The 17,910-nt window shown below is 46.6% G+C and overlaps 1 protein-coding gene across 1 annotated transcript in view; it reads right to left on the bottom strand.

Moving 5' to 3' along the window:
• Positions 1-17,910, bottom strand: part of epha10 (EPH receptor A10) — a 149,788-nt gene that overhangs the window by 49,267 nt on the left and 82,611 nt on the right. The window contains 5 exon segments of the mRNA XM_030082222.1: positions 1,006-1,335; positions 2,316-2,319; positions 5,885-5,889; positions 6,998-7,093; positions 7,096-7,143. Coding sequence (XP_029938082.1) covers positions 1,006-1,335; positions 2,316-2,319; positions 5,885-5,889; positions 6,998-7,093; positions 7,096-7,143 — 483 coding nt within the window.

Raw genomic sequence — 17,910 nt, 5'->3', positions numbered from 1 at the left:
TCTTTCAATATATGTGTAGGTTTGTGTATAATAGAGTCAGTGTTCGAGCCAACGAGCGCTCATTTCTCCGTGTGTGTGTGTGTTTCACACTGGAGCTCCAGACAGCGCCACTGCGACGCCGGTCGACGGAGCTACTCGCTAAAGTGCTTTTTCACGCCGCTGGCTGACGGCCTGCTGAAGACTTCTGCTGATGGAAATGAGATCACCGACGCTGGCGAGACTTTGTGCTCCGTCGGCACGGACGAGCACGCTGTCACCGGGAGGAAGGAGTGTGTGGGATGGACGTTTGTGCTGCTGTAAGCACACACAGAAATGCAAATCACTCTGCAGCCTGAGCATTTCGGCCGCATGTGTGCAGTCCTGTCCTGGACTGGACATGCATATATTTATTCCGAGAGAGATGTAAAGAACAGCATACAGATGTATTCCAACACCTCTTCCATGTGAATGTGTGAGTGGAAGAACTCGCACATTAGATTAGATATGAAATGTGGATTGCTAACCAATAACAATAAAGAATGATCAAATAATATGAACATATTTTCACTAATAAAGCTTTTTGAATTGGAATTGAAATAGAAAATCTTCCATCACACTCTTTGGGTGCTTTAAAAGAAGAATATAAGAACTTGTCCAGGGACCGACACAACACTGTCGACAATACATAATGAGGTATAGAAAATGGATGGACGGATGGGAACAAAATTTATGGTAAAATAAAACACATTTCACTTCCCAATTTCTTGGAAAAAACTCCAGATGCACTCCAGTTGAAGTAATGCCAATGGCAAAGCATTCAATGGGTTTTTTCATTATGACCTTGGCCTTAATTTTAAAATCTGTGCATAAATAAAAAGATAAGAACAGATACTATTCAACCTGTTTCTCTTCCAGGAGCTTGTTTGTCGTTGGTCTTTATTGAATTACATGGCATTCCGGTCGGAAACGGCTGCTCCAGTGCACTGAGCGTTTGCCGTGTGGCAGAGCGAGCGAGTCAGGACTCACCGGGCAGACTCGTCGACACGTTGACGTGAGTGTAGAACCTCTTGTTGGGCAGCAGCTCCGACACGCCGTTCAGGGCCTCCACGGTGAAGGTGTAGTTGGTGTTGGGAGGAAGGTTGACCACGGTCACCGTTCTCTCCGTCAGGCCGACCTGCTGCGGCACGAAGCCCACGCTGGCGCCGCAGGGCTCGCACTGCTTCCCGCTGCAGCGGCGGCAGCCCACGCTGTAGGTCAGGTCCACCCGGCCGCCGGTGTCCGACGGCGGAGACCACTCCAGGATCAGCGTGGACTGCTTCAGGGTGTAGACCAGGTCTCGAGGTGGGGATGGGGGACCTGGAAACAGACAACAAACCCAGCTATAACATGCTACCACTGCATCATTCTCAATACATTCATATACATGTCTGAGTGACATTTCAACTGGAACTTATTGAAGGGACATCCTTAACGTACAGGTCTGAGGGTCAGCAGTAATAGAGCACAATACTGCTAACAGGTCCCCGATACAACCCGGTGAGCATTACAAGACGCCATCTATCAGCGACCTCAGCAGCATATAGGCAACGATGGAGGATAAAACTAGACTTTCAATGCGTATTCGTATCAGTAGCTGCTGTTAGAAAGCAGTTAAAGGCCAGTACTCGTAAATGTACTCGTCCAGTGGTATTGATGCATCCCTAGTTAGCAGGTTCTCATCCACTGGACTTAACATGGACCACTGCAGCTACCAACCAGAAAGAACAGCCGGAACTGTAAAACTCAAGGAAAAAACTGGCGATAAAGTGAACACAGCTTCCTCATGTGCAAGTGAAGCGTGTTCGAATTTGACATAGGACCTCTTTAATGCATGGCTTGTTCCAGATTCCTCAAATATCATGCTTGCCATGCATGAGTTATTTAACATGACCAATAGACCAAGTAAATTGGGTATTATGGTGCGATTTCTTCAGGCAGATTTGTATTTTCCAGCTTTATTAATCCCTATATGCTGCCCTGGATTTCATGTCAGAAGAACAGAAAACCATTTGGTTAAGAGACAATTAAAGATCCGTGGCTGCAGCTGTGATGTGCTGGAAGATGTGACTTTATTATGGTTGTGCAAAGAACATTAATGGGACGAAGACAGCAGGGAGAGAACTGCTGATCGAGACAGACGTGGGAATACAAGGAGGGGTAAAAGCACGCCCTGGATCTGAAAATGTGCGTGAAAGGATTACAGGTTTGTACATTAAGTTCTGTGGAACAGATCTTTCCTATCAAGGGCAAATGAAGCCGAGCCGCCCATGGAGATGCTTTTAACTCTCCTGGAACACGAGTCTGATTCAGCACGACTCGTCTACGGCTGTCGACACAATCTGTGAAGGTAAACTATGTGAGAACTGGAATGTTTCTCTGTCTGGAGGAAGAAAACCTGCGGAGTTCATGAGAAGCAGAGACTTTAAAAGTTAAATGGAGATGTGCAGTCCTGTATGAAGAGGGCAGGAAACTGTCAGGTCAGAGGCTGACGTCACGTCTCGTCATCAAGACTCTGTCCGGAGTGACCTGCGCCTCTTCAGGCAGTGCATACCGGGGACGCCATTAGACGCCATGAATTTTGCATGTGTCCTTGCATGTGTGATGAATAAGTGAAGGTATGCTGCTCTGTGCATTGTGCATGACTTCCAACACATCGCACAGCCCAGCTGTGTCCTGCTCTCTCTCTCTCTCTCTCTCTCTCTCTCACACACACACACACACACACAGTTACATAAGGCCAGAGAGCATTCATCAGCATGTGAACACACACACACACACACACACACACAGTGGATGGAGACACAGATGGGCCTTTTCTTTCCATCTCTGCCTACTTTCAAGCATCTTCTTCCTAGCACAGCCCCATTCTCTTAAGGTTTCCTTTTTCACTCGTCTCATCCCATCTGAGTGCCTCTCAGTGAAACTTCTTCAGCAATCTCTGCCCTCTTTCCCATCATTTGCCCTCTTCTGCATCCCCTTCCCGGCCAGAGTCTGACTCCCTCCCCGCTGCGACATGCTGCTCCATCTCAAACCGAGGCGGCTTCGCTGTCATCCTGCAGCGATCGAGCACACTGACAGGTGAATGACACTGATTATCTCTCCGTCAGGACATTTTGTCATCTAAGTTGCTGTAAGAAGCAGAAAAATGGACGAATGTAAAGATGTGAGCCAGTTTAACAGCTGTTCTGGGTGAGTTTATAGCATCCATCGAGTGAGGATCAGGGAAAAACCGAACTCCCAACAAGCTCACTGGCGATCAACTTTCACTGTATATATTGCTTTTTATTAATTGGAATATTTAATCACTGAGGTATTCATCGGTTTTTAAAAGGATTTACGATCTTTTTCATTACTGGTAGTAGCAGCTCGTTCTGAAGAAGGTGGGGGTGATACAGAGAGTGAGCATGCTGGATAAGTTCACCCCCAATCCCATTTTGAGATTCTTCTGAAGTATTAATTATCCTGTACAGAACTAATTTCGGCCCCTCATATACACATTTCAAGTGAAAATGCATAATTTTTGCCTTTTTCATTCTCTTTCTCCTGTGTCACCCTGAACGGTTTTAAAAGCTTTACTGAACTTTATTTTTTTCTTTTCTTTGGATGGTTGTGGTTTAAGGTGCAGAATGGCTGCCAGTTTGGACGGCTGGAACATGATTTAACTTTTTGATACCGATAAAATGTAAAGTCTTGGAGCCAGATGGCACAGCAGTCCGGCTCAGTCTCGACGGATCAGGGCTGCTTTGGCAGAAGAAGTGGGAAACGTCACATCTGGTCCAAATGTTTAGGCTGATAGGCGAGTGTTGTCCGAAACAGAGCGGCACGAGCATTTCATCTGTGTGAGCGCAGGACTTGATGCATGTCCAAATCTACTTGCTCGCAAATGTGAACAATCTTTACATCATGTAGGGAAAAAAAATCCATGGAAAGGAAAACCACTTTAAATCTGTATCTTTGAACTTCACGCATGTATTTATAGTAAAAAATCATGTTTATTTTTAAGCTTAATAATCCAGCTTTATCTTATTGCCTTTTCGCTTAATGAATCGTTTCCAAATGTGTTACGCTGCAAAATCCACTTTTCTCCTGCGATTCTGGTCCAACCTTGCAGATTTCCATATATCCGTTTCCAGACATACACTGGTAAGCAGTATGCATCATTTAAGGTATTTTCCCCTTATACTCATTATGCTATCATCGCTCCTACAGTCCTGTCAGCAGTCGTTCCACTCCACTGCCGAGTTATTTTAGAGCCTCCAGTGAGGTTTTCTCTTCACTCTTACTGAGCTTTTTCTTTCCACAACCACTAATATTTCACAGGCTAGTTTAATGATGCAGAATGGGATCAATCAGCCATTTGTACTGTTCGGTGAAGCTGTGTGTGTATATGATCAAATCCAATCACCATCACACAACAAGGTTTGGGGTAAATACTGTAATAGAAAAGCATTGCATGATACTCCAATCATCTTTTATCTTTGTTTTTTTTTCAGTATATTTCAAAGTTTTTCCACACTTACCGAAGGAAAGAAATGGAATCTGCACTGCTACTTCTACTCCAGTGTGTACTTTTGCCAACTTTGGTCTAGTTAAAGGTGACCATTTTAATTAGTTACATAAGGAAGGATTACTAAATGGACCTTGGTTTTATAAAAAAGTAGCAGGTCTTTCTCTCAACTGCCAAACGTGTCCTTAAAACAACGAAGAGCCTCTTATATCAAAGAGACAGCAAAAGGTTCTAACTCTCACAGCGTATTAGGCTCAGTGTTCGCCGCAGGCACTACTGGCAGAGGGAGAAGACTGAAATTACACCGGGATTATTCTTTAATTCCTCAGATAAAAAGGTACATATCAAACCTCAAACTCTGCTCCTGTTTTTATGACGACAGTTAGAGATTCATTGAACTCTCGTTCTCCTCTGCCACTTCCCCCGCTCGGTGGATTAGCCCAATCCGGGATGATCATAATTACCGGATCAATAGTGTAATTAATGTGGTCATTAGGCTGCTATAAATGTTATCACACCGGGATCAGAGAGCTCCGCAATCAATACTGTAATTAAACTCCTCCATTGGAGGTACCGTAAAAGCCGGTTCGACCGCACGCTCTCACATTTATATGTACACACACCGAGTGAGTGTGTGTGCATACCAATGCAGGAGGATGGGGTCCAGTGACCTTATGGTTTTACTGACCCGAGAACTCCCGAGATGCGCAGCCCATTATTCCTCCATCTAATTACTGAGCTATATCATAGGCCGCTCAGCATGCGGGAATCAATAGGGGGACCCGGGATGGTCCTCTGTCTTATTGGCCTCGTAGTGCATCTTCATCGGAGGGAACCACGGCGAGAGGAGACCTGCGAGGTGAGCGATGAAGAGATAATGCGCGGACAGTAGGGAGGAGACCGTACCGTCTGTGGCTCGAGGAGAGAGGGATGAGATTTCGGTGTGACAGCAGGAAGAAGGATGGCGTGATAAAACGGATGAAGGGATGAAGAGGCGTCGGCTGGATGGAAGAGTGATGAGCGGTCCACACCAGGAGACGGAGACGGGATAAAAGCGCGCATTCAGGCGTCAAAACCGAGAGGGATGGAGGGGAGGGGGCGGAGAAAGGTGGAGAAATATGAGGAGGATGTAAAAGGTTAAACAAAGAGACGGAGAAACTGGCTGATGGGCTTTAATGCGAACGTGATATTAGGGAGCATGAAAGATAGATCGGTGATAAAAAGGATAAAGGTTAAGAGGCAGAAAAAAGGCGAAGGCAGACTGATTTATCTGACACATCTTGAGGTGATTTCAGCTTATTAAGCGAGGAGGGGGTGGAAGTGAAGGCTGGACGGCGTTACAGCCTTTCTTCAGAAGACACAAGCTTCTCCAGGGGTTTTCAAACATGAGGCTGGTGGACCAAAACCGGCACTCAAGGGGCTCTAATCCGGCCCAGCAAACCGCCGAGCAAATGGGAAGAATTTAAAACTATAAGATATATTTTTGTTGAGATATAGGCGACGGTGCCATGAAAGCAGCCTCCAGGCCAGGCTGTCAGGGTGAGTTTATAAAATCAAGCATTACGCCACAGTTTTTGGAACATTTCACTGCGTTCTGTGCCAGAAGGTTTCACTAGTATTGGCTTTATGTCGAGATCTGACTCATTTTCTGTAGTAATTACTTGGTTTTGTGAAAACAGAGACATTTTCATCGTGCATACTCTGCATCACAACAAAGACCAAATCTAAAGTTTAAATGTAAAGGTTTTTATGAAGCTATTGTAACGGTTATAACCTGTACCAGTCTGCAACTGTTGGAACTGCTCCATTTAAGCACTGGCTATTTTAGGTCCAAAAAAATGGAAATTTTGTGATCCCTTAAGCAATTTTAGCCTCTATTTGTTTCTTGAGTCACAATTTCTGCTCAGGAATCTAAGCAGATGAATCATTCTCGAATCAGGCGTCATCCTTACCCCATTGAGTGAGGTCTGCTGCACAATCTGACGGGGGGGCTGGAGGGTGAAGGATTGGGTGAAGGGTGATGGGGGGGGGGGGGAGGGGGTTGGGGGGTGGGTTGGGGTGGGGGTTGAGGTAGGTGATGAGAGACAGAGGGATCAGTGTGGGGGTGGGGGTGGGGTGGCAGAGACCCGGGAAGGTGGTCAGACAGACGATCGGCGGTGACGGTTAAAGGGGAGGGGCAGGTGAGCGAGAGGATAACCGTGTGAAGGAGCGGGTAAAACCTGCAGGGATCCGAGCGGCTCGTAAAGGCAAATGGATCGTTACGGATATAAACACCTAGCCTGCCGGCAAAACCTGAACGGGGCTGAGAGCTAATGCTGGAAACTGGCCTCACTTAATGCAAAGCTGTCAATATGAATAACGGAGCACGTCTGAGATAAGGAGAGACAGCAGCCCACGCAGGAATCCCCAAGGGCAGAAGAAAGAAGGAGGAAGGCGCAATTGAAAGCAGAAGTAATCTGATTACGTGTGCACGAGCTGAGGGATTGTCCAAGGGAGTCCTGAAGTGGTCCTCTTCACACACACACACCACGGACCCTCGTCCTCAGGCGATGCTGTTGGCCGTGCAGGGAAACACTCCTGCTGCCTGGAGGACATCTTGTAAGAGCCGGGAGGACAAGCTGCAAGAGACAGAGAGAGACAGAGAGACAGAGGGCGTCAGGCGGACGACGCCGTAACTCCTGATGACACTACAGAGAAATCCTGGCAGAAGCACACAACACCATGCAACGCCGTGAAGATGACTCCACATGGGGTCCAGCCACGGTGTTGTGGTGGTTGCACGCTACGTTTATCAAGATCCTGCAGACAAGGTGCTACAGTTCCAGAGGATAAAGCCGGGAGTGACATCAGGATCACTGTGGCTCCGAACACACGCTGCGGTGTCAACAGACGCCCAAAACCCAACTACAAGTTCCCATTTTCACTTTCAGAGCGAGCCGGTTTACAGGGAATCGATCACTGGAAAGGGCAACACCTTCCTGTTCATTTGGTTCGCCGCTCTCGATGGATCGACTGACAAGCTGAGCTGAGTTGAGGCTCTTTCTGAGTGGAGTGTGCATGTTTTCTGGATTTTCCCCGTATACTCCTGTTTCCTCGCACAGGATCGACTCCCTCCCTCCACCCAACCCTGACGCGGATGGAAGACAGCGGGATTTTAATTTATTGCGTGGAAAACTCGCTTCACTTCACAAAGCACAGCAGCATTAAAGCCTTAGAAAAAAAACAAAAAAAAAAAAACAAAGCAAAAACCCAGCTCTAATCTCCCTACCAACGCATGAGAGAGAAAATTAAGAATGAATGCAGAGAAAAAAATAGAAGTGAATCCACAGGGAATGTGCAGAGGAGATAAAGATGGGATTAGGAGAGAAAAGTAGAGGAGACTTGGCTAAATCCATCTGACAACACAATTCTCACATTAAGGTGATCAGTGGCCTTGGCAAGTGGCATCAAAGGACGCTGCCGGACTGAGCCGGCCAGTCAATGAACACGGGCGTGGATGACGCCGCCGACTCAAGCTTTACAGTCAGGAGCGCCGCTCCGCAAGGCGCCGCAGAGGTGACAACATGGCCAAAGGTGATAAGCACTCATGACCTTACAGGTGTAGCGAGGAAAAAAAAAAACCCACACACCCGACCGTACCGGAGGCTTATCGGAGCGTGTGTGGCGACGGGCAGCGCATAAACAGGCGGAGGGCTGAAAGCGGGTTATTTTACACTCTCTCTGCGTGCCGTTTCATTTTCCACTTGCCAATGCCTTTGTAGCGAGTGATAATGGGTGTGAAATCAGGGAGCCGGCTATCGCTCGACACTCAGGTCTCCCTTCGTCTGACTCTGTATTCTAACAGCAGGCCCATATTAGCAACTCCAGTATACACTCGCCTTTATTCTCCCCACATCTCTGATCTCTTATCGATCTTTTAATACATCTTTATACATGGCTTCTCTTTGTGAGCTCTCTTTCTCGTTTACCCTTGATATTGCGTTCTCACTACTCTGATTCGAACAGATAACACTGAATGGACTCTGCAGTGAGATCTTGCCTGTCATAGTATTTATCAATAGCACGCAATTACGTGAGATAAGACTGAACATTTTGTGGGTTCTGAGAGCGGAAAATCTTCATACTTTCGGCCGGTGTGGTTCAATCCGGACAGTCCTTAAACAATCGTGAGGTTGGCTGGTGATCTGAGATTACACACAGATTATGAACATTCACAGGTGAGTATTGGACCGCCTACCAGCCCAGGATGCACACCAGAATTAATACCGACAGTGGCGCCATTAACATAATCACAGTAGTACTGCTGCCAGTACTGGCAGCAGTCCTCATCGCATTGATCTAGTAGCTGTAGACACTGCGGTTATAAGTGTTGTTAGTACTAGTCATTGCAAATTAAGTGAGTGTTGTCGTTAGCAGTTGCAGTGTCATTAGTAGCAGTTATGTTGGTATGATTATAGAAGTAGCGGTATTAGCCATGCTGGTATCGTTAATCTGAGGCCCATTTTCAAGTGAAAACGTCGTTTTGACATTTCACTCAGTGACGTTGCAGTTAGCATGTCGGGCCACTAGTGGGTGTTGTTTGTATTTGTAATGAGAATCTGGACCGGGAGTCAGGACGCTCTGGGGGAAAACACTGATTGTCCATCTACTGTTTATGTGTAGAACTGTTCAGTCCAGCTACGGCGGACATGTGCAGTAGCAGCGCTTCAGAAAAGTTATGCTTTTCCTTGTTGACACGAACAAAAAAATTAATTTTCTGTCTTTACTTTATAACATTGTGTAAACTTAATGGCATCAACAATCATCAGCCTACTTCTGGTAGCATTATGGTTTCAGTGGAGGCTAGCTGTAGCCACAGTCACTGTTAGCATTGCCATGCTTGTACTGGTGAAATGTCCAGAGTGTGTTCCCCACAGTCAGCGGAGCTTTCAGAAACAGGCTGCTTCCTCAGGCGATGTGTCACACTTAAAAGCAGTCAATAGCACACAGAGCCCAGCCCTGCTGTGACACATCGGTCTTGTCTTATGGATGTCCTTTAAGACACCGGTTCAATAAGAGATCAGCTTCTGTTATCCCCGTCCCTCCAGCCTCCCGCCGACACACTGAGCGACGGCTCCTCCGAGCTCAGACCGGAGCCCGCGTGTGACCGTGTACCTGTTCTCCGCCCGGCGAATATCTGAGGGTGGAAGAACCTTGTAATCGACTTTCTAATGTCTGTCATTACACGGGGGGGAAAAAAAGGGCCTCTCGCTTTCAGTTCACAGCACAGCCAAGCATGGGGACATTAGAGAAACACACACACACACACACACACACACACACACACACACACTGGAGCAGCCTGTCTTTGTTCCTGGCGACGCTGCCACCGTCCCTCCCTCACCACACCAAGAACATCAAGCGTGAACAGCGCCCAAATCAAGGTGAAATTATGCATAGATCTATGAGGACAGAAATGGCTTTTTGCGTTTTTTTTTTTCTTCTACCCATCGCGCTTAAAAAGCAGACTTGCCGCGTTCGTGGCCGGCGGCTGCGGCTCCGACTTATCTCTCCAATTCAGCGCGGACACACATTTTTTTGGCCGGCCCACCTTGGAAATGTGTGTCTAATGATAGGGGGCGAATCAAGACAATATGTGCAGCTCAGATAACAAAAGAAGCTGGCGTCGCTCGATGCCCATCATCCTCCACAGTGAGGGGATCAGTCCGAGCGGGGGCCGCCAGGCGGCCGGCGCCAAGGCGGGGTCACGTCAGTCAAGACGGGCCGGCGGCCATCTGCCAGAACGCCAGAGTGTCGAGTCTCAGAAAGACCGCGGAAAAAATAGACGCTTGGAACGATGATCGCCGCAGTCATTAGAAGACTTTGCTTTTTCCCTGCCAAGGTACACAAGTCAAACTGGAAATGAGAGCTTCGGCGAGAGGAAGAGGAGGAGGAGGAGGGAGGAGGAGGAGGGGAGGAGGGGAGGGGGCGGCGGCGGCGAGAGAAACGGAGAGACAGAAGGAGAGATCTGCCAGGACAGCTGGCAAACCAACTGATCAATTTGTCCTATGTGCTGACTGGGAGCCTCGATTAAGTGGAACATGGCAGCACATGCACACACACACACACACACACACACACACACACACACCACACACACACACACAAACACACACAGACAGACATATTCTTTCGAGGTGTGTAATAATAATATAGATGCGCAGCAACATGAAGATCCCGTCCGGGATAAGACGGAGGGATGAGGCAGCGGACCACCTGCTGGAAGACAAACAGATGGCGTGCGAGAGACGGCGGACCGTTCACCGGGCGGACATTAAAGACGGACGAAGAGCGGACGCCACGAGATGGAAGAGAAGCAGGAGAATAGATAAGCCGAGGCGCGTCAGGCATACAGATGAGAGGTGAGCGGCGCCGGGGGTCGGCCATGGCGGGGATGTATGTGCACGCAACAATGGCGCCGAAATCAGGAGAACGAAAAGCAAGACTCGTTAGCAATCTAATCAGATAAGTGAAAATTAAAAATTCATGATTACACCCCGACGGTTTGAGATACGCCAACAGTTCCACCGTTTAATGAATAAAAAGTTAAAAGGCGGCAGAATCCACATCTGAATGAGCTTACAAATGACTTTAATAGACTTTTGTCTTTGTGGGAGGAATCGATTTACAGTTTGCCCTTCTCTCCCGTCCCCCCCCCCCCCCGTTCTTTCCTCTAACCTTAAACATGCCCATTAATAAATCATGAAGCACTTAATACAATAAATGTGAGCAATGAATTGTTTCTTTGCTTCCCTGACAGCACACATTAATAAATATTAATAACCTCATAAGAGGTTTGCTTTAGACGCACGCACACAGGCACACACACACACACACACACATACACACACACACACACCGTTAAGCACACATAAACAGGGTGGAAAGTCTTTTAAAAAAAAAAAAAACACAAACATGGAGTTTTACTCCACACTGGTTTTACATGCATGCATTTTTTAGAAGTTTAAGGATGTGGGACGGAAGAGGAAGCGTGCAGGAGGTGACGGCATGAAGGTCAGGCAGGGATTTCATTCCAGCGGTCGGGAATCAATAATTCAGCGAGGTTTAATTCAGATCAGCGCCCTCCGAGTGGATGATGCCGATTCTGATGCTAATTCTTTCAGCCGCTTGAGCATCCGCAGAAGGAATCCTGGAGGCTCACAGAACCGACGGTGGATCGGGATGAAGGGGAACGAGTTCAGTCCGACTGTCAGGACAGTTTGGTTTATTCCAGACTGAACATCTCAACACCGGCAGCGGATTCAGAGCAGTTTCAATAGAACTGAGAGTTTTCATGGTTTTCATGATGGTTTGACTCGACAGGTTTCCGTCTCTCTGCTCTCATTCATCCGTGAATCATCCGAAAGTGAATCTGTTCAACTCGTCATATCATCGATCTTCATCAGTTCTTCACAACGGTCGAGCTGAAGCGTAGGAAAAGTGAAATCCTGTTTCATTTACATTTAAATCAACATCAACCTGTTTTCGCAGATGCATATGTGAACTTAAACGTGAAAGAAGAGATTCAAATTCTCATGTCTAAGCAATAATTGAATCACTTGCAAATAACAAGGTGCTAAAGAAACAAAGATCTAACTAATGAGGCAACTGTTTGCTCATTTTTGTGCTGCTGTGTGTTTTACTGTAAACGTATTAAAAAAATACTCTATAGAAGTTGAACTGGTTCGCTACATCTTGAAAACTCATGTAAAAAACAAAAAACATTCACGTCTTGGATAAAAAACAGTACGAAACACTGAAGAGTGAGACGAGCAGAAACAAAAACAGAACACAGTGTTCCTATTTGAAAAGGGCTAAAAAGAACTACACTTATTAAATCCAATCCCTTCTCCATAAATTCATAGTCATGAGTTTAAAAACTCGAAAGATATTTATTTACAGAACAATCACTGGGAGGAAGATTTTGGATTTGGACCACATTGGACCAGAACAAAAAAGTTTCAAATTGCTGCTCCGAGCTCAAATATTTGAATCCTCTGGAGCTTTTGGGAAACGAGGTTTGGGAGGTTTCCAGTGCGAATCACCAGACTGGGAGACGAAATAAAAAAAATCCCACTGAGACTCTTTAATTAAGACTCGTATTCATTTTCCTTTCATAAGTGGAAAATTGCTGCAAATGGGAGTTTTTATTAGGGGAATATCACTTTCTTTTCACTACTATCTTTTGGAAATAGTTTTATTTGAAGCCATAATCTCTGAAGTTATTTTCGTTCTATTTTCAGAAGAGAAAATATCCCAACTGTTCTGTAAAAAACAGCAGCTCAATCACAATGAATGATGGATTTAATTACTTAAATGTTATATAATAAACCAATCCAAAACAAACGGCAGCGGAAGGTAGAAATCAGCATTTAAAGTGTTATTTGTTATTTTCAGCTCTGCTTCACATCAGAAGCTCCATTTGTTTTATGAGGGAATAAAAATAATCTCAACTCTTTAAAACTGGGATGAGCTTTTTTCAAGCTCTAAAATGATCTCAACTGGGAACAGGGTGGTCTCCGTGAATAAAGGGGAGTAGAAGATACATTCATGTGTGTAAATATGAGTATATATGTCCAAAAATGAAGGAATCATGTTGTACATGAATGGAAAGACTAAAGGAAAATGGTGAACTTCTGCATGGATCTCTTGAAAAATGGGCTTCAAATAAAACAAGGAGCAAAATGTTGACATGAACTCAGTCGAGTTCAGTCCTCCTGCTCCTCAGTTGGCAATCATGCACCAAAACCACACATTTCACTTCAAAACAATGAAATGAATAACGTAAAGCAGTGATTGTTCCTTTCCTGACGGCCAGCCAGGCCACAGAAGCTCACTGGCGTCTTCAGTCATCAGTTTTCTGGAGCTGCAGGTCGACAGAAAGTGACTGATGGAAAAAAAAGCAATTTTGCGGCACTTTACAGCGTCTGCCTTCTGGAGGAAACGCTGCTTTCCTCCTGCTCTCTGCTCAGTGTCACAACCTGCCTGCATGTCCAGCTGCTCGCTGGACGCCACCGAGCCGGAATCACCACATCAATCCCCGTTATGAGCTCCAGGTAGAGCCCTTGTTCCCGTCCACCTGGAGGGGGGGGGGGGGGGGGGGGGGGGGGGGGGCGTTTTCACAACGCTGCTGTGGAAGTGCGAAACTTTTCTGAACGAAAACTGAAACAATGTGTGTGTTTGAGTTGGAATGGTGTGTAAAGAGAGCCTTGTTCTCTGTTGTGGTTGCTGCAGACCGACACCACAGAGAACACAGGAGGACAAGCGGAGAACAATGCCGCCGGGGATATTAATGTCAGCGGCGCCGTGTGCAAGCTTTACGCTGCAGATCTGTCTAATTCAGCCACACACACCACACACACCACACACACACACACACACGAACAAAAGCAGAACTGAATGTACTCTCCGACAGACGCGCTCAAACGGCGGATATTTAACAAAACCAGAGCGGTTATGTCACAAATTGGACGCAACAAAGAGCCGTCATGTTCCATCAGGAGGGGCCGAGCGACGGATGAAAGCACCTGAACCAGGAAGAGGATCAAACGCGCCGGCGCTCAGCGGCGTCCCGCTTTCAAGACCCAAAACTGGGACACAACTATCCGTGATGGCGAATGAGTGTGTGCTGAGGCCGACACACACGCGCGCTGGCCGGCATCGCCGGGTCGGAGGAGACGACCCTGTTCACCTCCAGAGGGTCAAACTCTAACAAACACATGGTTAAACGTAAACGGCAAAAATTAACCTCGAACTTGTAAATGTACCAGAAAAGTCTTTGCTTCAAAGTGATCAACTGAAAAACAAATCCCGGGAGGACCGTCAGATGTGGAATAGGTGTGATCGTCCATCCAGCAGCAGAATTGCTCTTCCCTTTGAATTCTGGAGAAAAATAAGTGGAGAATAAATCTGTATTTTTAAAATAGAAAGAGGAAAGAACAAAATCATAGACTGAATGAGAAATGGTGGAATGAAAAAATAATTTCTCTCTTTTTCAAGCCTGTTAAGCCCTTTGTTGTATATTTTTCACATGAAATGAAGCATTCATTCATTCATTAGTATAATGGAACAGAAAACAATAAAATCAGCAAAATGTCGCAGACTTCATGAAAGTGTTGGCAGATACTTCGAATGAAAAGCATCTAAATAGCAAGACAAGAGTTTGGTTTCTTCAAATCCCAAAAGAAATTCATAAATATACAATGAAGTAAAAAAAAAAAACTCAGGAATTACATGACATCGTTACTTTGGAGGAGAAATGTGGGTCAAACGCTTCATCCTGCCACGTTGTGTAAAACGCTGTAAATGTAACATGTCCCTCCTGAGTGAATGAAAACTTTGACCCACTATGGACAAACAGCAGGAGGAACGTCCTCACTTCCTGCTGGAGCATCACGGCTCACTTCAGTCTGTCTCGTCAATACTGAAGGAGGGTGACACCAAAACGACTGCAGCTCCTGCAAACAGCCTCCAACATCAGACGCAATTATCTACTAACCTCCACTTTTGCTCTCATTGTAGTCAATTCCCTCATCAGGTGTGTGTGTGTGTGTGTGTACACACAGTTACAAAACATGTCCAGGATGTCGTTTACAAGATTTTAAATTTTTGTGCAAGATTTTGTGCATTATCACAATTTCCTTCTGAACTTTCTCGTTTGTTAATCAGCTCCTAAATCAATAGTCCCTCAATGATTTCCTTGAAATGACGCATTCAGACGTTAAGAATCAGTGATTCTCTGTGACGTGATGCTTTATTGAGCTTTCTCACATGACAGAGGAAACTGAACAGGGTCAAAACACACAAATTACAGACACAATATGTCCTCGTGTGTGATTGAAGCAGGAGGCTGTGTGTAGGATCTGGATCTGATGAAGACACACACACACACACACACACACACACACACACACAACACACAACACAACACACAGTCAATCAGACTGTTGACAAACCGACTCCTTCACCACGTTCCCCCGCTCTCCGGCGTTTACCTTCCTCCCATCTCATCCTCTGAAATAGCTCTTGACTGCTATCAGCTCCCTGCCAAAGGCCCCCCCCCCCCCCCCCCCCCCCCCCCCCCCCCCCCCCCCCACCCCCCCCCCCCCCCCCCCACCCCCCCCCCCCCCCCCCCCCCCCCCCCCCCGATCACCGCCACCCCCTCCCACCCCCCTGCCAGCCGCCCCCTCCCTCTTTGTTCATTATTTGCCACCACTTACTTTTGCTCCTGCTATCATTTTTCGCTGGATTTATCAGAGGCTGTGGAACAAAAAGCCTGAGAGGGAACAATTTCAGGATATTATCGCCTCCTCCGCTCTGTTTCCCATCACACACACACACGCACGCCGCGCGCACACACACACGTCGTTCACAGATATCACACGTTGTCTAACGTACAGTTCTCTGTTTGTGTGTTAAAGCTATAGGTTTAACAGACAATCTCATTGAGCCTCTTGGCAGATAATCCAAAACAAATCTGACTGTTTGATACTGTAAAGCAGCGCCGATTGATTTCCATTTCATTCCGTCGCGTCGGATTGGAGGAAGAGAGCTGGGAGACAGATGTCCGCGTGTGTGAGACGTGTTGTGTAATGTCTCTGAAGTGACAGACTGCGGATACAGCTTTGTGTGGAGAGCAGGCAGCGACTGCAGCGCGAACCAACAAACTTCAGCTCCGTTTCAAACTGTAGTCTGTAGAGGAACTGAGAAAACAAGAGAAAATCAGTGTTCTGAATTCCAAGTTCACATAAATAGATCCAGACAGCTGTGTTGAGGCCCAAGAGCACATAAACATGGCGTCGGACTTCAACTCTGAACGGTTTTCTGAACACAGGTAAGCGAGTGTGAGCAGACCGACGCGATAAACCTCCACCTCATCATGTGACCTTGACTGCACCGCCCGCCGCAGCGGAACCGTCGTCTGGCGGGTTTGTTTCCCCCGGTGTGTGATTGATGGCAACCGCGAGGCTGAGCCACGGAGCAATTCATTTACGTCAAGGGCTATCCTGCAGCCCGCAAACAGACGCACGCAGGAAAAAACACACACGCATGCATGCATGCATGCAAGCAGGAAGATGCCTTAAAGTGCAAATGCAGACACAAACAGCCTCCGGACTGCTTTAGTGACCGAGAATCCAAAAGTGAACTGACAAGAAATGACTGACGGAAGAGGACGAGCAAAACAAAAAAACAGAGACATGGAGGAAAATATGGCTTCAAATCAGACGGACCCTCATCACGGTCTGGACACACACACACACGCACCTTCTGCTGGCTGCAGATCACGTTAATGTATGGTGTGTGTGTGTGAGGATGGGTGTATCTTACGTGTGTGTGTGCACGTCGCAGAGGAGCCTCTCAGCCATTTGCATTATAACCATATCAGCCACAAGTCGGCAAACATGTTTGCATGTGAATGTCAGGCAATTTCAGGTCGAGCGCTCACAAAATGAGATTCAATGTTCTGCTCAGACGTGCCGTCGTGCTCCGTGTGTGTGTGTGTGTGTGTGCGTGTGCGCAGCCTCTGCCTGTCACACCTCGCTAAAATACAATTCCTCCTTCAAACTGAGAGCGAAGATGGCTTAGGTAAGAGAAGTATTGATTTGTAATGCTGCTGAAGGTTACACACACACACACACACACACACACACACACACACACACACACACACACACACACACACACGTCTCTCAAACGCGTACATCTCTCCCCATTTGCGATGGCAATATGTAATGTCATTCTTCACTACATCCAATTTTTCATGTATAAAACTGCATGTCTTTACAGCATCTGTAGGAACCAGAAGCCGAAAAGGCAGCAGGGAGTGAAAATGCTGTCAACACTTCAGAACCCGGGCTAACCTTCAGCTACTTTCTGATACCGAAACAAACCAGTTATTAAATGGCTAATTCACACTCTACAGACAAAAAACATGCGAAGGCTTCGTGCTGACCTGAACGCCGCACAGCCGCACAGTTCCCTTATACTCACAAACATCAACAATGTCAATTTCTTGAATATTCAATATGACGTGCGACTGGAAGCTAATCTGATTCACATTAATGGAGATCTGGGGAGCAAAGGGGAGTTTTTGTTTCCCTGTCGGGCTCTTATTTTGCGTGTGTGTGTGTGTGACCGCGGCCCAGTTATGGAAATGAGCAGGCATAATCTCCAGCCTGCAGTCTGCTGTGACACACCAGCGACGTTTGATTTCTTGAATCAGCTATTTAAATCCGGCATGTGAACTCCGACGAGTCTCGCTAATGACGTTCCATTTTTATGCGCTTCTCCCGAATCAGCCGTTTTCATTAAGACTGTGACCCAGATACGGACAAATCAGCCCGATA

This window comes from Salarias fasciatus, chromosome 22 (genome assembly GCF_902148845.1).
Source record: "Salarias fasciatus chromosome 22, fSalaFa1.1, whole genome shotgun sequence".
NCBI lineage: Eukaryota > Metazoa > Chordata > Actinopteri > Blenniiformes > Blenniidae > Salarias > Salarias fasciatus.
The sequence above is the reverse complement of the archived record's forward strand: the minus strand, read 5'-3'. Positions and strand labels throughout refer to the sequence as shown.